Raw genomic sequence first — 24634 nt, forward strand, 5'->3', positions numbered from 1 at the left:
TTTATTATTTCTAATTGTCAACATTTCTCCCTGAATAAAAAAAAAGTTTTAATTCCATGGTCATTATAAAAACTGACAATTTTTGAGACTTAATAGGAAAATATTTCAGTAAGGCATTAAGTCTATAACAATACTATTTGTTAAGCCAGAAACAAAATTGACTTTCCTAAGAGTATCAATTATATAATGTATGGATTTTAATCAATGAATTATTATGAAGCCATGAGAGCTAATAAGATAGGTCAAATTTTATAAACATAAATAGATATTCAATACATTTTATATGAAAACCATAGATAGCAAAGCAGCATGTATAATATAAATCTGTTTCTGTAACCTATACAGAACAAAAATCTAGCAGGAAATATACCAAAATGATAAGCGCTCTTATTTGTTTATATTTCTCCCATGATTTGAATTTTGAAAATGAACATACGTACACTCAGAAATAATAAAATTACTTGAATTTTGAAAAACAGTAAAGTGTATATTAAAATTTACTTGATATTTATTAGACCTGACCAAAAATATGCCTGTAAACAATAATTTCCAATGACTTTCCTATGAAGAAAATTTTGTAATAAAAATAATTAAGCAAAAACATTTGATTAATTAAATTAACTGATTTATTTAATTAATCAAAAACTAACACACATCATTGCTTCTTATTCTTTCCCATCCAAAATATTGGTGGGATTAATATTCAAAGTGACCATTTTAGAAATTATCTTTACATTTCCAGTGCCTAAGAGTGCCAGAGCAGATGAAAGGGCTTAATAATTGACAACTATCTAGCTTAAAGGAGAAGATTCATCAAACAAATGACTAAACAATAGGAATAAAATATGGTCTCCATATTGACCTTGCTTTCTGTGTTTTTATCAATCCAATTTTCTAAGAAACTTGAATAATAATGTACAAATTTTAGAAAAAGATACTAGTAATTTACAGACATTCTGGATAGCAGAGCAGGTTCTATTCATAATCTGGAACACATGCTTTCTATCATGAGTGAGTGACTTATACCATGAGAGAATACCTATTAAAAAAGAACAAGGTTTTGATCTCTCAGCTAAGGAAAAAAAAAAAAAAAAACCTATTTCCATAAACAGTGAATTATCCAACCAGTACAGGATACAGGATAGTGAAGTAAGATTAATCCAATGGCATAAAAGCACTTTACTTTAGGTCTTCAGAGACGCAAACGTCTCCATGAATTTAGGAAATATTACGACTTACTTCTCCCCAGCTTCCATAGTTCCAGCGTGGACAAGGCCCCGAATCACAGTGCTTTGACTCCGGGGGTTTTGAGGTTGCATCACAGTAACTGGCACTCTGTCCATTCTCATCCTGGCAGACCACAACCCTGCGCTGCAGACCTCCAGCACAGCTGCTAGAACACTGGCCAGGATAAAACAGAAACACACACCAACTGCAGATTCCACAGTGTGAATTTACATGGTGAAAAAAAAAAAAAATCACTCCTGGACTCAACCCTAAGCAAACTTTGAATCATGAAAAGCTGACAAAAATACTTAAGTTTTACAGAGGGCATCATTAAAATTTGTTGATGAAGGGTAGGTCTTTCAAGCCTGCGTTAGAAAATAATCTTTCACCCTCATCCTAAATGTTAAGTAAAAAGGCATTAAAGTTTTAAGATTAACTGGGAAGAAATAAAAAACAAAACACAATGTTAAGTCACTTAATTTGGTGTTTTTCTTTAATTTGTATCTTTAATATCATATAAAATATGAACTTCAATTGTGCTTTGGTAGTTTATTATGATTTTACCCTACTTTATTCCATTTCTATCACACTAATTTTTTTAATAAACATTTGTAGTCTTATTCTTAAAGGGTTTTCTCTTGTTTTTATTACAATGGCCCCTAATCAGATTATTTTTAAGTGCATTCCTTTGTAATCAAATATCACATTATTCTGTAATTCAGTAAGAACTCTGGGGAGTTGTAGTCTGCATCAAAAATGCTTAATCCACTTAAGATTTAAACTATTGATCTTCAGATAAATTTAGCATTAAAAGCATTTGATATCATTATATACAGATCTGAAAGGACTGAAATATAACGAAATTATAGAATTAATATAACTCAATAAAGAACAGCTTACTGATCCCCATGGTCCTGTTCTCCATTGGTTTCCTCTGATTGACAGATGGACCCCCTGATTTTGATTATCTTCGGGTTTGTGAGTTAATGGAAAATGCCTGCCTGGGAACTGGCTTGGCTGCTCAGAGGCACTAGGAAAGTGGCTGTACGTGGGTGGGCAGGCGGCCAGGTTACATTCTCGTTCTATCAAAGGGCGGACTTCAGGGTCACAGTAATTCTCATCAATTGGCTGCTGGTGGTTGATGCATAAAACTTGTCGAGTTGTTTTTCCGTGGCCACAGGATGCTGAACACTGACCAGAAATTTAGCCAATATTTACAATGTAATATACTACATTGATATTATATAAAATACCATATATTATATTTAAACATTTCACTTCCTATTTTCTCAAAAGGATACTTACAGGTGACCAATTTCCTGCTTGCCATTCTCCACAAGGACTAAAGCAAACAGATATTTCAGCAGGTCTGGGTAAGTGTGCACAGTATGATTCATCTGCTATTCCATCATGAGCATCACGACAGCTTACATAGCGGGCTTGATTACCTCTTCCACAAGACACAGAGCACTTAAAAAATAAAATAACGTTGAACTGTTAGATAGTACCTCTCCCACTTCCCTTAACCATAGATGTTACTCATATTTATAAAACATCAAGTTTTCTGAGAAAACATAAATTAGAAATAACATCACCTGGCAACATTTCTCAGTCAAATACAGATGGGGCAGTAAATATCCCAGTTTAGATCATAAATTTCACAAACAGGCACAAAAATTTGAATGAATATAATGTTTTGAAATAATGCTTCATTATATGACAAAATTAAAGATACTGTGTAAGAGAATCTTAACATATCATTAAAATAATCTTAAACTTAATGAAAATTTAAGATTAAAGCAAATTATTCTAAATACATTAAAGCTTTTAGTTCAGAAAAGCAAAATGAAAATGTCCATAGTTTAAGTAAAAGTTGATAAATGCCTGATATCACATCTGCTTCTTATAACAACCTATGACATAAGCATCATTATCCTCATTTTGTAGATTAGAAAATCTACAGAAGGTTCAAATTTCCTGCACAGAAACACAGGCTCTGGAAAGGCAGAGCATAATTTAGTCACTAAGTAACCTAATTCTAAACCCTATACTTGGCCCATACCATCAAAATACTTGAGAATGAATACATACATAAACTTACGCAAATCTGTCCCAAACCTTCTGCTGATATCTAAAGGCCTCCATAAGAAATACTGTATCTCTTCAATAAATTCACTTACTGGGGTCCAAGAACCATGTCTCCACTGTGCTGCCTTTCCCATGGGAACAGCTGGTAAGGAAGTAGCACCAATATCGGGGATGATTGGGCAGGGAGTAACTATACAGTCCTATTCAAAAGAAAAACAGATCTCAAAGAACATCATTTAATTAATCAACCACATTTTAATTAAATCTGATACTTCATTGCCTCTGTCACATATCTAATTCAAGAATGGTTGCACACCAAATTACAAAGTGATGGTGTAAAGAATTTTACTTTCAAAAGTTCAAAGTACTATCAAGTGCTAGCACTGGATAGTAAGACTGAATATCAATGTTTGGATCATCCCATCTGGTAGTCGAAAAGGGAAAGAGCAAAGTCCTTCAAAAATACCACTAGGCTGAAACACTGAAGGAATTCAGAACTCCACATTAAAAAAGCACAACATACTTTAAGAGTTCATAATATTCATAATAATAGGTATTGTCACACATGCGCAGTTCAAAGAATGGGAATACACAAGTCAAATAAATGATCCAATGGTAGACAAAAGATAAACTATTTCATAATAAAGCTATAAGACAAGCAAAACCAAGAAAGATAAATTCTCTCATGCACACATTTTTAAGGCATAGAGGTTTAAGTGGGAAAAGTACATATAAAAATAGTTTGAACACATTAGTGATCCTCTTGTTAAATAATAAGATATTTTTGTTTATAATCCATGAAGAGGTTTCCTTTACCTGCCTATCACCTGGGCGACTGGCCCCTTGACATTCTCTGTCATCTAATACTGCACTAAAGAGCTCGCTGACACATTTAACAGCACGTATCTGATACCCAAGTCCGCAGGTAGCTGTGCACTGAAAGATAAAGATAAAAAGATATAAAGACACGCTGCTTTTCAAAAATTACATAAACTTCAATTTTCTTAATAAATATATAGTTAATAATATACTTTCAGTAGCTCTTTTATGTAAGTCCTTTATACCAGATTCAAAAGACCTAAAATTAATAAATTCAATCAACATGCCTACTTATTTAAATATACTATGTAGACAGTATTAAATACTGAAGTTAATGAAATGTATATTATTAATATACTTTTAAAAATTATCATGTAAAAATATTAGTAAAGGCCTGATATTTTGAAGGCAGAGTCAATACTTATAGAAACAAAATTCTTTCAAATTCTACCTGGTGTATCTCACTTAATACACTAAGTAAATTTCAAAGAGATAAAGAAGGAAGAGGCAAAAAGGTTTCTAGCAACTCTGGCAATCTTCACAGGATAATACACTATCCACACTCATCTAGTCTGATCACTGCTCATCTTGCAGATTTCTAGCTGCCTGGTTGGTACAACTTCTACACAATGCCTATTCTAAATACAGTCAAGATACCAATGTAAACACAGAATATGAAAATAGTTATAGTTTAATTGAATATGATTAAAAACATGAGATTTACAGTCTTTGGTTAACTAAAGTGAATCCAAAAGCAAAGCTGAAATATTTACCACAACAAAATTAGCAGTAATGTCGAAATTTTACTCACAGAACTCCATGGTCCTACTTGCCAAGAAGCACATGCATGAAGCTCACATGGTCTTAGAGATTCAGGTTTGGTACTTGGATTACAGAAGCCATCACTCAAATGATCTTCATTCAGTTGGCACCAAACCTGCCGCTGCTTTGATCCTTTTCCACATGTAACAAGACACTGCAAGAAGTCAACAGGATGTTAAAAAATGATGCAATGATCAATTTGCATATTAAAATACAGCTGTAAGAGCATTCCTAAGTGCATTATAACCGCAATCTGTTAGAGATATTCACTGGCAAAACTACCACCCCTAACTACTGTGGCCCAAGTTTCACTGAAATGTCCACTGGTCCTAGAAACAAAGATACAAAAACCTTAGAATAAGTATATATTCCAGGTTACTGCACTTTCTTATAAAAAATAGTTATAAACATCAGCAAATGTTATTGCTAACTTAATAACTATAGACAGTTTAAGGATAGCCATTTTAAAAACTTTTATTGCCTTTATAAAAAAATATTTTTTAAATGATAAAGTTAAATATGTGTGAATTTTATAGTCTTTGATGCAAAGTGTCCTAACACAATAACAGTTCTAAGCCTCACGTTTTTAATGTTACCTCACTCCACTCACTAGCAGCCCAGACGGGACAGGAAAATTCATTGCAGTTCTCTAGAATCATTCGAGGAAGCTCTTGACATTCTCTGTCAGCAAGACGGTGGCCAAAGTTGTTTACACAATAAGATTCTCGAGACCTTTCTCCTCCTCCACAACTCCTGGAACACTGATTTAAAAAGAAAAGAAAAGAAAAAAAGATGACTTTTGGAGATGGAAAAAATTGAATTGTTTACAAAAAAATACTTCAGAGAAATTTAATATTCAGTTAGGGAAAAGAGGCAATCTTCTTTAAGCAATAATTATTGTACCTGGGACCATTCTAAATAATGCCATCTTGGTAAGACACAGTCACCGTGGCATGGCTCTCGGGTAGGAGGTTTAAGTTGGTCACTGCAGTCGTGGTCGTTTACTGGAACAGTCTGTCCTTTATGAATGGAATACTTCATGCAGTGGACATCCAAGGACCTGTATCCTGGACCACAGTGGGATGAACATTCACTTTTGCCAATGATGTGCCATCTAGGAAAAAAAAAAGATGATATTACACTTAGCATATGTGCTAATTAACACAAATTTTAAAGTAAATTCTGAGAAACTCATCCCTGAGATTCAATTTTTAAAATTCTAAGAGCTCACAGAAATGCTACCTGAAAAGATTTGATATATCGCTGAATCAGAGAGGTAAAGTTCCAAGAGATTATATAGTTCAAATTTTCAATTTACGGATTAAAAAAGCAAGCTTCAAAGAGATTACATATTTCAATGGTATGAACGCTTGAAAATTTTTTTCTTTTGGTCAGAAATTTTACTTTTTACACATTAAATCTTAAATCACTTCCAACATATATAAAAATGAAATAGTTAAAGCTGGAGACAGGGCACTAATACCAACACTATATCAATTAACAGTACCTTAACACTTGATAACTTTGGAGGTATGTCCAAGGAAGTAAAACTTTCAAAAGCATTTGAAAACACTGGGTTTAGATCAAGATGATTCAAGTACTTAGTGGCAGATTTAGGACTGAATTGAAGACATCTGACTCTTAAGCAGGTAGTCTCTACCTATGAAAACACCTGACAGTACTTTGATATATGAACAGAGAATGTCTAGAAATCTGACTTCATCAATAAGGACACAGTCTTTAAAAATTGGCAACACGGTTTCTGTAAAACATATCACACTCCCTCATTCTAATCTCTAATTAGACATGTTTGCAGGGAAAACATTTTTTACAAGTAAAAATGCTAGTTTTAGCTAAATTATCCCAATTATAGTCTAGAAATCAATCAAACAATATGAGTATCCCCATATAAAGAAGCATAGAATTCACAGAGTTTATTTCTGATAGCTTCTCAAGGATTTCATTGTGTTTCATGCAACTTAAATCAGACAATTCTACCATACTTTTGTTATGTTTTCAAACAATATAAAAATATATGCATAAATTCTTACCCTTCAATACTGAATGTTACCTGCTACAATGTGAAAATAAAAAGTAAAAAAATTGGAAGATGGGATTATTTTATCAATCTGTTACTAATCATCAAAGGAGGAGGAGAGGACAAGGAATTTAGATTAGAAGTACAAGCTTTTCTGCCATGATCTACCATCATGTTGCTTACTACTTAATGGATTAATTACTGACATAACAGGAAGATCTATACATTCTCTAATTCATAAACCTTATAAATTTAGTGGTTCAAGAGTTCAGTGGGAATTATAGAATCAGGCTACTGATTTATTGTTTTAATCTTTAAACCATGGCTTTTCAGAGTAGAGTATACTTATATTTATTTTACAGGCAAAATGACTTCCATTTTCTAACACACAGTATAGAGAACTGAGTACTGGTATTCACTCAGTAATATGAATAAAAATACAAATAAATTTCTGAGCTTCATCACAAATTAGTGAATCTGAAATTTTATAATAGCAGAGGCAGATGATTAATTATATCATATCTCACTTATTAGTTTAGTTGCATTATGCACTGGTTATATCATACATTATTTCCTTTTTACCTTAGTTCACAGTCTGTATTGCACCTTTCAGTCACAAACAATGGGTGTGGCAAGTGGTCACAATTTTGATCAGATATAATCATATGGTCACTCCTACGTATGCAGATAATTTTTCTTCTACGAAGACCTTGGTCAAAGTCAAATGAAAATTTAAAATGAAAGGAGAATTTACATAAGTAGAACTTTTCTAATTAATTAATTCTATTAATAGTCTAAAGAATGCAACTAAGAAAACTAAATTTTCATCACTACATATAAGATATGTTAGTATATTAATCCAGTCAGGAATGACTTTTTTATAATAAATAAGCTGAATCCTGAATGATTGAGAAGTTTGCTTAGTGAAGAGGAAAAAGGAAGGTGGGAAAGGTACAGAGTAGAAAGAAATACATCAGGGATAAGACAGAGATTGGGGAAAATTGAATAGCTAGGGCCAGTGCTGATGCTACATGGTACATGGTATTATTGTTCCCCAGTATTTGTTTCCCCTATATCTGAAGGGAAGTGACATGTCTTGTTGCTACAATGTCATGGTAAGTTCCTGTGGGAGAAGAACACTTCCCTGTCAACTGACATCAGCCTTATACCAACCAACTAAAGTGGATGAGACCTATTCCAGTTCCAAAAGCTCTCTTTCCCTTTTCCCTCTGCTTCCAGAACAGCATTTCTCAGGAAGGCTTGCTCTTTCAGCCTAGAGTTATGAATGAAAAGGCATTGACTGACAATAAAAAGACCAGTGGTGTCACAGACTGCAGGGGAGGGAGGCAGGATCAGAAGGTGAGCACAGGGGATTCTCAGGGCAGGGAAACTTCTCTAGATGATACCATCATCATCATCATCATCTATATATATATATATATATATATATATATATACACACACACACACACACACACACACAACACAAAGAGTGAATCCTAATATAAACTATAGACTGTAGTTGATATTAATGCATAAAAATTGGCTCATCAATGATACACTCGTGCCAAACGAATGCAAGATAATAAAAGAGGTAGTAGGTAAAGGATGGGCATGGGGAAGTAGAGAGGGAAGGAAGAAGGCAGAATATTCAGCCTTTCCATACTTTCTGTTCAATGTTTTTCAGTAAACCTAAATAAAGATGCTCTAAAAAATAAAGTCCATAAATTTTTTTAAATGACATGGATACAGATAACAAGTTAGAGTAGAGCCATAACCAATTAGCAGCAAAACATATAGGCAATCAATAAACTTTGTTCTAATCCATTGAGATTTGGTGGTTGGTTGTATGCAGTGTAACAGTAAAAGTAAACTCAGAAATGGTGATAACTAGTTAGAATAGTTTAAATTTACATTTTCTTCAATGAAGGACAGCAAAGAGTTTAAGCAGTCCATGACATGATCAACTTTCTGTTTATAAAACTCAGCTATAAACAGAGAAACAACATGTATCCCATTTGTTTACAATAAAAAAAAAAAGCTCAGCTATGTACTACCTGTTGACTAATTATCTCTGATCTTTCTTAAACACCCTTAAAAATAAAAAAAAATTTTGTAAAGGCATATGTCTAAAAGAACAGGGATAAGAGTAAACACAGTAGGCAAGAAAGAATTTTTTAATATAAAAAGAAGATTGGAATTTTTTTAAAATTTTTGTCTGTAGTTGTAGATGAACAGAATGCCTTTATTTTATTTGTTCATTTTTATGTGGTGCTCAGGATAGAACCCAGTGCCCCACATGTGCTAGTAGGCATGTGCTCTGCCACTGAGCCCCAGTCCCAGCCCTGGAATAGATTTTTGACAGTCAAGAAAGATGAACCCTAAGCCTGTGAAGGTGGAGAGTGAATTAAAAAAAAAAAAAAAAAATTCATGCCACAAAATCCAAGAGAAGTCCAGGAATCAAAAGACACTAGGTTTGTCTGAAGAGGTGAATGTTTTGAGGGATAGACCTGAAAAATGGAGAATTGATTGAAAGGTATTTATGAAGAACAATTAGACAACAACCCTTCTAGCCAAGAGCAGCATTGGCTAACAGAAGGTGAGTCACCTGTGTTACTTGGCATTTCTAGTAATCACATTAAAAAATAGTTACAGGTGAGATTAATTTTAATAGCATTTGTATTTAATCCAATTATCTGGAACAGAACCATTTCAATATGGCACCAAAATAAAAATTATCAATAATACATTTTCTTCCTTTTTTTCATATTAAGTTTCCAAATCCAGTGACTATATCACACAGCACATGGTCTAGCCACAGGTGGACAGCATAGATGTAGGAGAGGAGAACTTGAAGAAATGGATACAATACAGGGAATTGATAGCACAGCAGACTGAAATGGGGTGATTAAGAAAGTCTCCATAATGAAAGAACAGATTCCAGCCCCAACTCACCATCTGCTGTGGCCCGAAGATGACTTCTGTTGTTCCCTAGCCCATCACAACTGTCAGAAGATGGAGGAAGGATGGATGGAGTCACTTTTGGGTGACTGTTTAACCAAGAAAAAGGATCAACTGACAAGGTCATTTGGTTCTTCACCCCACTGACAAAAAAAGGACCTCTTAACAATCCAGCCACCCTAGAACGAAGCCCCTGGTTGACTCGTCTGACCCACATAGAACTTCCAATCAGCATCTTAGTACTTCCTAAATATGAACACCAGCAAATGATCATTGGAAATTCTAGGAAAGTCACTAACAAAAGAGGACAAAAGAAATAAAAACAAAATAGAAGTAGTATGAAACCAGTATGTCAGAGAAGAAGAAAACTTAATACACTCAGAGGCCTAATAAAAGATAGTGTGCCCATGAAATAAAAGTAAGACATTATGTGGAGAAACATTAAAAGAGTGAAATGGAGAAAAAATTAGAAGATAAGTGCTCAGTTTGTGATGGGCTGACAGATCTGGCTCCATGAGAATGTTAGAGGCCAGACTCTAAGGGAAATGACTAAACAGACTCCATTTTGCTCTGAGACTCCATGTTATATAGGAAATAAGCTTTTCCCATGGGAATACCCCGCCTCTGTGCCCATCATCAGTTACTTGGTGTGACATGTTTAATAATATACAATGGCAACTTCTATGTAGTAAAGAATTGCTCTCTTTTGATTCCTATTGCTCCTAAACAATGTACCATGTGAACAGTGATTGTGTGGATGTTAGTAACCATTCTTCAGTTTGTACCTAGGTAAGGGTCGTTTTGACCCACTTCCCCCTCTGTCGATGATCTCATGATGTTAATGTGTAATTTTGAGTCACAGCAATAGACACTTAGGAATAATGTGATTTTTGGTATAAGAACCCCTACAACCCTGTGGTCGGGGCTGTTCTCCCAATAGTCATTTTTTGGAGCATTGTGTGAGACAGTCAGCCGGCTGGCTTAATAAAGACTCTCAAATTTGGACTTCTCAGTGGTGATAGGTCTGTTCTTAAGTTGCGCCCCATAACAAGTTTAAGAGGTTGAATACTCAAATAATAAAACTTTTAGAAAGATAAGAGAAAAATGAGTGAGAGGAAATTATCAAAAACATTAACGAATGCAACTAAATTTCTCAAGACAAAGAATCAGTGTTTCCAAGTTGAAATGACAACCTAATTTCTTAGAAAAATAGAGAAAAAATAAAATGAAATTAAGCACCGGCATCAAGGTACTAGCATTAAGGGATCCACAAAACTTCCAGAACAGAAAATGCCACATACAAGCACAGGAAATTGAAAAATAAGCTGAGGAAACAGTCATAAAACAAGGCTTTCCAAATTCTAAAGGGAAATCATCTATTTCAGAATTTGTACGAAAGTATTTGGCAAGAATGAGAATGGAATGAAACAATTTTCAGAGCTGGAAAGCCTCTAAAGTTACCTTTCCTTCTCAGTAAATTACTGAGGAGCATGTCCACCTAATAAGGGAAGAAAACCAAAAAGAGGAACTCATAAAACTTAGAAAACAAGGAATCCAACCTAAGAGAAAGTCGAAAGGAATTTCCAGGATAATAAACGAGGGACATCTGGAGGTGATGGTCACATAACAAGCCTAAAAACAACACAAACAAATCAGTGCAAGAGAAAGGAGGGTCACAGACAAAGATCAAAAACTGAAGGAAAATTAAAGCTGATAAAATATGCTTGTGATACTAAGAAAATATGTAGCACTGACAAAAAATCTTGAGGACTGATAACTTTCAGTCTGCAGAAAAAGTAGTAAACAAGCAAACAAAACTGAGGAAATGCATCTTGAGAGAAACCAAAAAGATACAAAAAAGGAGCAAACTCACAGCATATGGTGTGGGAAAAGAATTAATAGTTCCTTTTCTCTTGAATATGATTCTTTAAGGGGGCTTTCCTGGTCTGGACACCCCCGCCATTCTCACCATATATTTCCCAAACTTCCAGAATCATATTATTGTTTATTTGGTATGTACACTGCATTTAAGAATGTGCCTTCATTCACCTACTTGGCTTTGTCCCCCTACATCCTCAAGTCCAAGGCTACAGATCATTTTACTCACTCAGCACTAGAATAACAGTTCCCCAAATTCCAATGCTCTTCTGTAAAGTACACCCAGGATCTTTCTGCCAAAGTGAGTTCTTCCTACATCTGCCTTTCAAAGCCCCTGGTTTCTACTTTAGCATTCATTCCAGCTGACTTGGCAGTCATCGATTACCTTCTATGAGACACTACCCAAGCACCTTCTATGAGACACTACCCAAGCAGTTACAGGAATGCCTGTTTCCATGCAATCACTCTGGGCATCGCTGTCCCAAAGCAACAGGACCCAAGTGGACCTCTTCCTGAAGGAAGCGGCACAGTTCCCTTGGTACCTGGTCACATCAGTTAACTAGATGGTCCCTCACACTCTGACCATCTGTGGCCATTGCCTCTGGTCACCTGCTTCCTCATCTCCATACTGTTCAGGTTTCCTTTCCTCTTACCACTGCTCTCCTGTATTCTTAAACTTTCTCTCTATTCTCCATGAAAACAACTTCTCCATTTGATACAAACTTCCCTATACCTCACCTTCAGTCTCCTCACAACTTTTTGTGATCATCTCTGACACACACAGAGATGAGGTATAGCATTTATCATTTTATTACTATTATATTACTATTTTACATTAAGATATCTACTCAATGCTTCTATTGCATCCACTAGACTTTAAAACCTGAATGCAGAACTGGGGTCTCATTAATAATCTAAAACAAAGCAGCCCCTCAATAAATGTCCTTCATTGAACATGTATTACACAACTAAGCATCCATAATTACACCCTACACAAAGACTCTAGTCTTCCCATTTGCTGTCCCTACTATAAGTTTCTCTGCCATTTCCTCTCTGCTCCTTTCAGTCATTCATGCCACCAGTACAAATGTATTCTCTCATAGCTGGGGAAGGGAAATGGGGAACGAATGAAAGAATGTTTGATATCTCAACACACAAAAAAGGAGACAGGTTGCTAAGAAAGAGCGTTTGGAAGAGAGTGGATGAGAAGGGTAGGTATTTCACAAGGAAGAGAGATGTAAGTAAGCTAGAGAAAATTTCTGCAACTGCAAAAAAAAAAAAAAAAAAAAAAAAAAAAAAACAAAAAAAAACGGTGAGAGGGAGAGAGAATAAGAATGTGAGCATATACCAGGAATAGCTGAAAAGGGTAGTTCTAAATGGGTGCTGCTAGGTAAGAAACACAAAGAAAGTGAAGAGAAAGTAAGAAGGAGAAAATAAAACTGTACACTTCTGTATGCCTGTGTGTTATAGGGAAAGGAGGAGGATTCCATAGGCAGTCCAATTCAAAGGAACTGAATGATAACAGCATGCACAGTTAAACCACCATCTCTTTTTAAAACCAGGGTACCTTGACACATTTTGGTACAGTCTTGCCAGGGTCCATATGCATCCCATGTGAACAGGTCACTCCTATCCTCCATAGGAACATGGAAGGAATAGCGTACATCAGGGTTGTATAAATTACCCACACATAGCACCTCAATAAAGATACAAAGGAACATACAATCAATTTATAAAAGATACATGTTTCAGACATAATTTCTATATTTAATAATAAATGATAAGTACTTAACCAGCATAGTTCACTAACATGATTAAAGTGAAGTCTTACTAACCACCAGAGTTACCTGTAAAACAAGTTCTTCTTCCAGTCGATCAGTACTGTTAATTCTTTCAATTGAGTTGTTTGATCCACTGTATTCAAAAATAGCTCCTTGTATGTTTATTTCTTTTTTTGACATACTTACAACAAAATTTCCATTTAAGAGAAAATTCCCTTGGGCATCAGATAGGGCTGTAAAAGAACAAAATTTTGCTCATGAAACCATAAAGCAAGCCAATAGTACAGAAAATGCTTTTTTAACTTTTTAAATTAAAAGCCTGTTTTGAATTTAAAGAATGAAATTATAAATTAATATTAAGGATAATATTAAAGAAATAAACCTTACTTTGCTATACTGTGGCATTAATTCTGTAAGTAGGGAAACTTCAGCACATCATCCAAAGATCTTAGAATAATTCACCCTGCATTTTTCTACCTGAAAGGGTCATCTTCCCCCATGGGGTACAGAGCCTCAGGAGCAACCTACACGAAGTGGCCAGGGTGAAAGAAATCATGCCCCTACGAGATAGATCAGCTAAACCAATCCTGGTCATCAACAGAAGGAAACAAGAGCAGACTGCAGCAAGACTCCATTTACACTTGGAAAAAAATGTACAAAGCGTTAAAACTAAAGTCAATATTCTAAAAGGCCTATGCAATGACTATAATATTCTCTATACACCTGTCTCAAACTTTTTGTAAAGAGGCACTCTATCACTGTTGAAATATATGTGAATATCAGCTTTTCAGAACAATATTCCTATCTCCCTCTCTATTCATACCTTTTCTTGTTTTCTTTCTCATAGATAGGTGATAAGCCCATCAAATACATGCATACTTATTTATATAATATACACATAACATACAAAACAACAGTATAGTACATATTCTTATATGTACTATATACATATAAAGTTGCATGGTCCACAATAGTGTGGTTGTAAAAAGACAAAAGAATTTAGTGGGCTGGGGAGATAGCTCAGTTGGCAGAGTGCTTGTCTGTCAAGCATGAGGCCCTGGGTTGGATTCCCAGCACCGCAAAAAAAATAAATAAATAAATAAAAAAGAATTAGTATTCAAACAGTGGGTTTATGTTTGAGTTTTCTCAATTAATTGCTTTCTAATATTAGACAAACTTCTAGTTCAGTTTTCTAAATTACATAATAAATCAATATGAATTTCTGCCTTAACAGGCCCTTAATCAGGATCAAATTTGGAAAATGTTTGTAAAGTGTGTAAAGGCTAAAATCTATGCTACTTATTTTTAATTTTCAAGAGAATATGTAATATTTAAAACTTCACAATAATAAAACTCTGTAATAATTAAGAGCTTCTCTTCTTGTTTTACTAGTATTATACTTCTCAGTGGAACGATGTGGGGAAAATGTGTTTGACATCCAGGAAACTGCACCAAAAGCACAATTTGACTTACAGCTAAACTTCATAATAAATGCAATATCCCTCTGGAAAAAAAATCTTGAAGGGATTATTGCAAAATCAGTTACATGTTTCTGTGTATATGTGAACTAGTTTAACTGTCTTTATATATTATACTGAATTCAATCAAGAACATATAACGTTCTAAATTTATTCTCTTAAACAGAAATTCCTTTGTGTAGGACTCTGCACTTGATCAGAGGTAGATAGGCCTATTTAAAGAACCATCCGTTACATTAACTCTAAGGGAAATAAACAAAGCCTTTGTGAGAACAATTCTACACATTTTGTAACTTTTAATTACAAAATTTCATCAACATTAAAAAAATCCCTTCTAGTGACTTTATGTTAGTTTTGCTCACTTCAAGTTAAACATAAATATTTGCATTTGTAATTCTCTTAGAAAGTATGATACTTTATCAATGAACATTTCTAATTTTTTAACCTTGGGCAGAACCTGTGGTCCATTCCCAGGAAACATATATGTACACTTGGAACCTTAGAGAGAACTACTGGATAATTTACCTATATGTACATATATTGTAGCATTTTTCTGTATCTATGCACACAGGTTAAATTTTTTAGCCAAAGAAAAAGAATTTCAAATAAATGTAAAAGGATAATATATCAAAATATTTACATTTTATTCTCTTGGGGAAATTAATCATTTGCATTTATTAAGAAGAAACTCACAAAACACAGAATTAACCACTTTAAGTGAACAATTCAATAGCATTTAATACATTCAATTAAATGTGCAACCACCACCTTAATCTAGTTCTAAAACCTTTCTATCACCCCCAAAAGATACCCTGTACCCATTATGCAGTTGTTCCCTTTACATTTGACTTTGTTAATGCCAAATATAATTCATAACAGATTCACATTCCCTGTTGTAAGTATTAATTATCTGGGCCAATATTTCATATTTTATTAATGGGAAGTAGATAATTCCTTAATATCAGCTGAACATCATTACCTTTTCCAGCATGGTAAATTGTAGGTAAGTCAGCTTTTAAGATGTTTCTCAGAATGAAAAGTTTTGTAAAATATTCTTTTCATGTTGTGTCTAAGCAAAATTATCTAAATTTTAAAGCTAATTTCCAAATATAAATACCAAAAAGTTCCAAAAGTATTAATAGCTAAAAGGAGGAGAATTTTATTCTAAATACACAGGTAACTTTAACTGAACATATATTCAGTTATCTAAGATATTCTTATGAAGAAAAACATTGAAAAAAAAAATTGAGAACTTCGTTCAGTGTTTCTTTTTAACAGGACATATTTTGTGTAGCTTAAGAAGAACATATGTACAGAGAGCCAGATGACTAAGCTCAGTAGGAACTGAAACTGCGTGTTTGCTCCAGGGATTCTTGTTGCCTTCCAGGAATTCACATCAACCTCAGACCTCCATGAAATTGCACACAAACCACATATTGGCTGCTGCTTACTAAAAATGTTTACCAAGGTAATTGTCATCTTCTGGTTTTCCGGAATAGCTGTGCTGAAGAATTTCAATGTTTGTTGCTCCTGTGGGAATCTTTACAACAACATTGTAACCTGCAATATAATGTTACACATGTTCAATTTCACAAAAGCAGATGTCCTAGAGGATATTACTGCTAAACGAATGATACAGTCAGTCCTAATCTCATTTTACCTTTAAAAAATGAAACATTATTCCTTTTGAACCAATACCTTAATAAGTTACTAAGAACTGGGAAAAAGCAGCTGTTGTCTAGAGAGAGTTTCAGATTCTTAAAGCATAACTCTTCCTAATTTTTTATTTCTAAAGTTCTCTTTTTTTCTTCCTTTTATTATCATCATTATTATTTTCAGTAGTAAGGATTGAACACAGGGACCCTTTAAACTGAATTACACCCTCAGTCCTTTTTATTCTTTATTTTGAGACAGGGTCTAAGTTGATGAGGCTGGCCTGAAATCTTCTTGCCTCAATCTCCCCTGTCACTGGAATTATAAGCATGCACCACCACATCCGGCATAGAATTCTTAACGTAGAATAGAATGAAGTTAGTACATCAGCACCTTAAATGTTTAATTAGAATATTCATTTTTAAGTTTGACTAATGCATTTAGATTTTCTACTGGGAAAAAGATGGACTTTCAAGTGCTATTCACAAATCCAGAAGATATCAATACAATTGGTCTTTTCATGTGATAATGTGAACAGACAGTCAATAAGCAGTATGTTTCATTGCTGAGAAGTAATAATTCTAATAAAGAAAAAGTTCAAGCTATTTCATAAGCTTTTAGTTTGTAGTATAACTTGGAATCCCTATATTTATTTACCCCCAACAATCTGGAATCCCTGTATCTACTCCCCCAATTTTACATTGCTCTTAAAGTCTATTAATAAACTAGCTATAAGAAAAATTAAAAGTTTACTGGAATTAAATAAAAGTAATACCTCTATTTTATGAGATCAAATTCAATAAAGAAAAAAAGGAAATACTATATCAAATATACATTAAACAAGAAACAGAAACACAGAAACATTCTTTTCCTGACACAGAAACATTCATAATACATAGTTATCCAAATATGCTCAGGGTAAGTATATAATTGATTATGTTCTAGTTATGTTAATCTAAGTTCTTGCTTGTCCTTTCTTATTAGAATCTTTCTCTACTTACTAAGTGAGAGAAATTGTAATATTTCTCATGCACTAAATTTTAGAGACATTGGATAAACTTAAGAAGTAAAAGTATTATAGAAGTTTAAATTTGTGATCCTGATGTCAGATCACCTTGAATATTCATACAGTGCCTTTTTCTATCTCTTTAAGGCATTCCATTTTAAATATAATGTGATAAATGTTTGGAAGAGTCTGCATACACTATACATACATATTAGTTGTAGGTTATCAACCTTCAAGAATAATTTCAACTCACCTTCTCTTCACTATAAAATATTCTTGTTCACTACTTCCACTCTATGTCTGCTACAGTTTTTCAAGAAAGCTACCTTGACACATTGCAAAGGCGACAAGATAAAAGTGACCACCAGGGGGCAGAAACGTGGCCAATGCCATTTAAGGTACTACAAATGACTTCAACACTTTTCTCCATTTACAAATCGATTAATTCACAATACAGTTTTTGCAAGGTTAACTATTTAATACTAATTTTAAATATGCATTTTTCTCCTGCAAAAATACACTTTTCAGAAGACTATGATAAGTACATGTCATTGATTATAAAAGGAGATCAAATGTGTATGGCTTTCATGAAATAATGAATAAAAACAACTAGAAAAACAGTATGACAAATCATCTAATAAGTACCACCAGTATGGAAGAATATGAAGTGTTCTACACTTACTTTATAGATAAAAATATAAATTTTGATTTTTAAGTTATACCTCTTTAACTAAAGTAATTCATAATAACCTAACACATGTTCAAACACATAAGAACACAATTTAATGCTGAAAACCATAGCTGAAATAATACACTTTTACTCTGTAAGGAAAGTTTTAATTATATGCTTATATTTCATAAAAAAAATTCTTCCAGAAAATTTTAGAATGGAGAATATCTGAGATATTCTCATAACCATTTTGAGTAAAAATGAAATCATGGCCAAATATCAATTATTAATACCATAATTCAGATACTGCTTGAGAAATCAAATGTGATGATAATTATGGCCCAATATTTAAGTTAATGGTTTCATTCTTTGCCTTCAATCAACATTTTCAATATTAATAACAAACACAATAGCTAGACCAGGTCAAACCAAAATAAAAAGGAGTGGTTCAAATGATAATAATTTAAAGCAAGTTTTCTGAAAAAAAAAATCCTAAGTATATACATTTTAGATTATAGGAATGTTCATTCATTAGGGGACTATTCACACATCATGGTCAAATAACACTGAACTTACTCTCATAATGCACCTATTAAATTTTTAAGAATTAGATTTGTCTTGGGTGGGTGAATTAATTAATTAAAAAGTACATTTGGTATAAGATGTAATTTTTTTATATTTAGGAAATATTTCTTTCACAATCATTTTGAACTAAGGGTATAGAGTACACAAAACAATAGCGAAGTGTTTCTATCACACCTTCATTACATATTCTACTATTACATTAAATAAAAGGAAAAACTAGAAGCAAATATACAGCTCACCATAATGGGCACTGTTGAAGACACCTTCCATTGTCCTGCATGAAGAGTTATCTCCACCACACACTCCACATTTGTCTCTCTTGGCCTTAGAGTTTAACACATGATCACAGCCGGCTTGCTTCAAAACACAATTAGTACAATTAAGATACTCCTTGAATGTATATAAGAAATGAGAGATAGAGGGCTAGAGATAGAAGATTTTAACAAAGTTGTTGGTTAAATGTCACCATAGAAGGTCACAAAGTAGCAAAAGCAGTTTACAACCTGAATGACCATTATTTTCTACCATTTTAGGAAGCTCACACCATCTTTATCTTGATTCTGAATAGTATGAACAAAATAAAATCAGCAAGTGGTGCTTTATGAGTCATTATTAAATGAGAGAGAATTGCCAGTAACAAATCTAATCACATTCCTATAGACAGCATGATATAAAAATTACTTTATTGGAATTCATAAGAATGTACTAGGATGCCACAGAAGGACTCTTTGGTTAGAGAAAGAGAAGAAAACTATTGTTATTAAATCACTATACATATATAGAAACTTCTAGTTTCCTTACCCGACATAGGCCTTGAACACAGATATCATTGGTTTCAGTTCCACAAGGGGTACCATCAGCAACCCTGTCCTTCAATTGGTAGAAGTTAGTGGTTCCGGCAACCCGACAATAAAGTTTACAACGATCTTTTATGGCAACTGTAAAAATTAAGAGTCAATTTTGGGGTATACAATAATAAAGCCATGTGTTCTTAGGTCTCAAAAAATTTACATCAAAGATAAAATAATTACTTACTCCCACTGTACTTTGGAAGCCACCTCACATTAGGGGAAAGACCATTGATGTTGAAATGTTTACCATCAAAATCTGAGCACTGCTTCTCTCGAAAGTCTTGCTTGCCTTTTGGACATGAATCAGTGTTACATGATCGAAATTTCATCCTGCGGCCCACACAGTACTTTCCTCCGTTTCTTGGCCTAGTCAAATTCATTACATTTTAATGCACATCAGTACAATATTATTTCTGCCATTTACTTCTATAACTGTTCCATTCTTTTCCAGGATCAGGAAAACCACTGATGTTCCACTAATGTAAGTTTTTAAAAGGAAATATGTAAAGGGGATTTTTAAGCAATTCTCTGGCCAATAAACTATAAAAATATCCACCTTCGTATGAACACTGAGGCCTGGAAGGCAGAACTGTATCTTATTTTTGACAAAACTAACAAAAAAACTAATGATGGACTTTTGTGGTAAAACATCAAACCAGAATTTGTTCACTTTCTGGGGGAAAAATAAGACACGTAGTGAGCCAAAGACAATAAAAAAGGAAGACAGCATGTTAAAAAGGAAGTATATAAGCATCTCCATTGTGTATATACTTTTTGCCACTCAGTTCAAGGAGTTTCATGGTATCAATCTATAGCTAGCTCTATTTCAACTTAATTCTAGAAAATAAAAACTCTTCAGAATTTTGGAATATAACGATTTCTAATATAATATAGTTATTCTCTAGTTCAAATGAACTGTTAGATTTTATTCAGAGTATGTCACGTTTCTGCATTAAAAATGCTTGTTAATAAGACATTAAGGAAAGAATGTCACATTGCTTGCCAAATTAGATATCATATATACAACAGAAACATTCCTTTAACAAATCTTTATGAGGTCTCTAAGCTCTTTCGTATATTTCAATGAGCGGGAAATATGTTTACTTATTCAGCTTAAGACAATGATGCATCTACAACATGAGCAGAGAATGAAAATGTGACATAAAATTATGCAAGACAGTAAAAACTAACAACCAAACTATGGATTTTGTCCAGGAGAGCCAAAACTAAGTGGAAGGATCCAGGACTTTTCATTAGAAACACAGTAAACTTGAAAATGCCAGAGTTACTGTCATTCATATTCAAAATTATTTCCTGATACCAAATTGAAGAACACATTAAAAAAATGAAGAAAATGGTTCTGTATCAGTTCAGATTATAAAATTTAATCTCTATGTTTTTAAAAGTCTGAATCTACAAAGATATAGCAATATGGCTTAAAATATTCCAGAAGTTTTCTGAATCTCAGAAACTTACAGACTGACCTCCAGTTTTAGAAGTGAATGAAATTGGTGTTTACTTTCTGGTGCCTTGCGTTAACCTTAATTTACAGTGACATAAAAAAGACATACTCAGGACGATTACAGAGCCTGGCTGTGCTTTTGATTCCACCTCCACATGTTCTTGAACAAGAACTGTAAGGTCCCCATGGTCCCCATTCACCATCTACAGGACGTGTCTCCATTTCCTTGTTCACACACAGCCCATGGTGGCAGTGCTACAAAAAAAAACACACCCAGAAATGACTCATGTATGTCTAGTTAGAACATCACAATGATTATAATCATAGCATCGAGATTACTAGAAGAACAATATACAATTTAAAGTAAACCATTATTAATTCAGAAATAGGATTACATTTGACAACAATTTATGAATATTTCCTGTCTACTGAATAACTCTAAGATCTATGGAATGCAAAAAGAATAAAATATATCTCTCCCCTTTGAGACTTAGAGGCTCACTGGAAAAGAAACATTAAAGAGTAACACAGAAAATGATATTTTTTAAAACGAAACAACAAACATTAGTTTAGTAATGCATATGTTCACAGTTTCATCATTTTACTCCAAGATATTGATCCTCTCACTCTTTTAGAAAACTGTCTATATCTCATCCAAAATCTCAGATGACCTTGTTTCTTACTTCCACTAATAAAATGGAAACTGAGAGAAGAAACTGACCACAATTCCCTCCCACTCCTTCTACCCAGCCAACACCATCTGCACCCAGATACTCATTTTGTCATCTATTAGTGCACAGGAAAACTCCCTGATCCTAAAAGAAGTCAATCCCTCCACCTGTGCCCTTTTTCCCATCTCTTCTCACTACTCAAAACATCACTCTAGCAATTCTCCCTGCCACCTGTCCTTTATCATCATTGCTTGGTGACAGCTAATTAAAGTATCCATGCACTGACACCAGTCCATGAACGAGTACCATCAGTGAAGAGTTAAGTACAGAACTGAGAGTTTAGAAATGTTTCTTATGCTGGGGATTGAACCTAAATCTTGCACATGCTAGGCTGAGTTGCATCCCCAGCTCACTTTTTTAAGATTCTAACAGAGCAAGATTATGTTTATTAAAATTGACTTGCATTTATTTTTTTAATTGTAAAATACACATAAATTTGCTATCACAACCATTTTTATGTGCACAGTTCGGTAGTATTAAGTACATTCACACTGTTGTACAAGCATTCTCCAGAACTTTTTCATCTCATAAATCCCTATATCCATTAACAACTCCCATTTCTCCCTCCTTTTACCTCCTGGTAGTTACCATTCTACTTTCTACTTCTATGAATTTGACTATTTTGGACACCTCATATAATTAGAATCATGTAGTATTTGTCTTTCTGTGACAGGCTCATTTCACTTGGTATAATGTTCCCAAGGACTATATTGTTGCATGTGTCAGAACTCTGTTCCTTTTTAAGGAGCACTACAATGGAGTATCATTCCTTTGTAAGTTTCCATATATGAGTCCATTTGTGCAAGGCCCCAACTCCCAATATTTTTGCAATTAAGTTTCAACATGAATTTTGGAGGAGCACACATTCAAATCATACCATATGTATATATCATTTTATTCATCCATCTCTCCATCCGTGGACACTTGGGCTGCTTCCACCTTTTGGCTATTGTTAATACCACTATGAACATAAGTATACAAACATCTCTTCAAGATCCTGCTTTCAATTCTTTGGAATTTAGTCCCAGAAATGGAATTTCTAGATCATATAATGACTCTATTTCTAGTTTCTTGAGGAAAAGTCACTTGTTTTCCACAGAAAATTTTGCAATGCATTTTTAATGTCTCTTTTTCATTTTATTTTTCCAGTCAATCATTTTTATTTTGTATAAAGGTATCAGTATATAAATAACCAGAAATGTTGAAAAAAAAATCTGATCCTTTACTATGGATAATTTGAGAAGTACTTCATGAGATCATTTCCAATAATATACAAACACACTCAAAAACAATGGCAACAACAAAACCCTTCTTAGCTCTCACTTCCCTCACCAGCTACAATACTCTTCTCCAGTCTATTCTCATTGTCTAATGCACTCGGTCTATTTTCTCGTAACCTTGCCCCAGCCAGGCTTTTATGTCCCATTTCTATATGAACCTGCTCATGTGTGGGTTATGGATGCCTCTGTACTGCTATAACAAAGTGGTCAGTTTTTATTCTCTGTCTTCCTTAATTTATCAGCAGTATGTGACACATTTAATCACTCTTCCTATTTGATATAGTTCCTTTCCTCTTGGTTTCCAGGACCATTATTAATCCTGGAACATGCTTGGTTTTCTTCCTTCCTAAAAGATGAATCCCTCCCAAGTATCTTCTGCTACTTTTAACTTGTCTTTGTGATCTCTTAATATTGGAACATCTCCAGATTCATACCCTTTACTCTTTTCTATGAACAAGCACACCAAGTCCAGATCTCTCTCCTAAACTTCAGATTTGTACATATAGCAGGTTACTTATCTTTAATTGATAGTCTAAGAAACATTTCAAAAGGACACTGGAAATCAAAATCCTGCCCCTCCCCAGCAAAACCTGCTTCTCCTGAATTGATCTAAGTTGTTCACTGTAGGTAAAAAAAAAAAAAAAAAAAAAAAAACCTACAGTCATCCTGCCTCTTCTTCCTCATTGAATCATCCATGTTAGTAAAATGTTTGGGCTCCTTCTAAACTACATCAGCAACTGACCTTTCCTCATTCTCACTGCTCCCGCTCTGGCTTGAGCCACCAGGTCTCTCACCTCTGTCCCTGTAATAGATTACCCTCTGTTTCCACTCGTTTCCTCTACAGTTTAGCCTCAACATGGTTACCAGAATGATCCTTTTCAAAACCAGTTTTTAAATTAAGTCAAATCAGATGATGACTCTCCTCAATGCCTTCAATTATTTTACTTTATGTAAATGCTAAGTTCTTACAGTGTTTTCAAGGCTCTATATAATATTTCCCCAGCTAGTTCCTGCAAGTCTCTCTCTCTTCAATCTACTCCAATTGTGAGGTGCTGTATGCTCTGCCCTAAACATTCTGGGCTTCTCCAGACTTAGCAGTTCAGCTGTTCTTTTTGTCTGAAACTCGATGACCCCAAATATCCTCACAGTTAATTCCCTTACCTTCTTTAAGAGAGTTCATTTGGCAAATTCATGCAAGGTCTATCTTGACCACTATATTTTAAATTGCGATCTACCTTCTCCTACTAGAAAACTTCCATCTTCTTCCTGCTCTATTTTTATTGTCTATGGCATTGATTAGTTTC

General features: G+C 34.0%; 1 protein-coding gene across 1 annotated transcript in view; it reads right to left on the minus strand.

Annotated features, from left to right (window-relative positions):
• Positions 1-24634, minus strand: part of ADAMTS20 (ADAM metallopeptidase with thrombospondin type 1 motif 20) — a 143714-nt gene that overhangs the window by 61267 nt on the left and 57813 nt on the right. Inside the window, 16 exon segments of the mRNA XM_079139494.1 lie at positions 1240-1401; positions 2128-2418; positions 2533-2697; positions 3408-3515; positions 4132-4251; positions 4946-5110; positions 5553-5717; positions 5860-6070; positions 7577-7703; positions 13401-13530; positions 13681-13847; positions 16557-16652; positions 19246-19363; positions 19808-19944; positions 20042-20223; positions 21429-21574. Of these exon segments, the coding sequence (XP_078995620.1) occupies positions 1240-1401; positions 2128-2418; positions 2533-2697; positions 3408-3515; positions 4132-4251; positions 4946-5110; positions 5553-5717; positions 5860-6070; positions 7577-7703; positions 13401-13530; positions 13681-13847; positions 16557-16652; positions 19246-19363; positions 19808-19944; positions 20042-20223; positions 21429-21574 (2490 nt within the window).

This window comes from Sciurus vulgaris (assembly GCF_902686455.1).
Source record: "Sciurus vulgaris genome assembly, chromosome: 5".
Taxonomy (NCBI): Eukaryota; Metazoa; Chordata; class Mammalia; order Rodentia; family Sciuridae; genus Sciurus; species Sciurus vulgaris.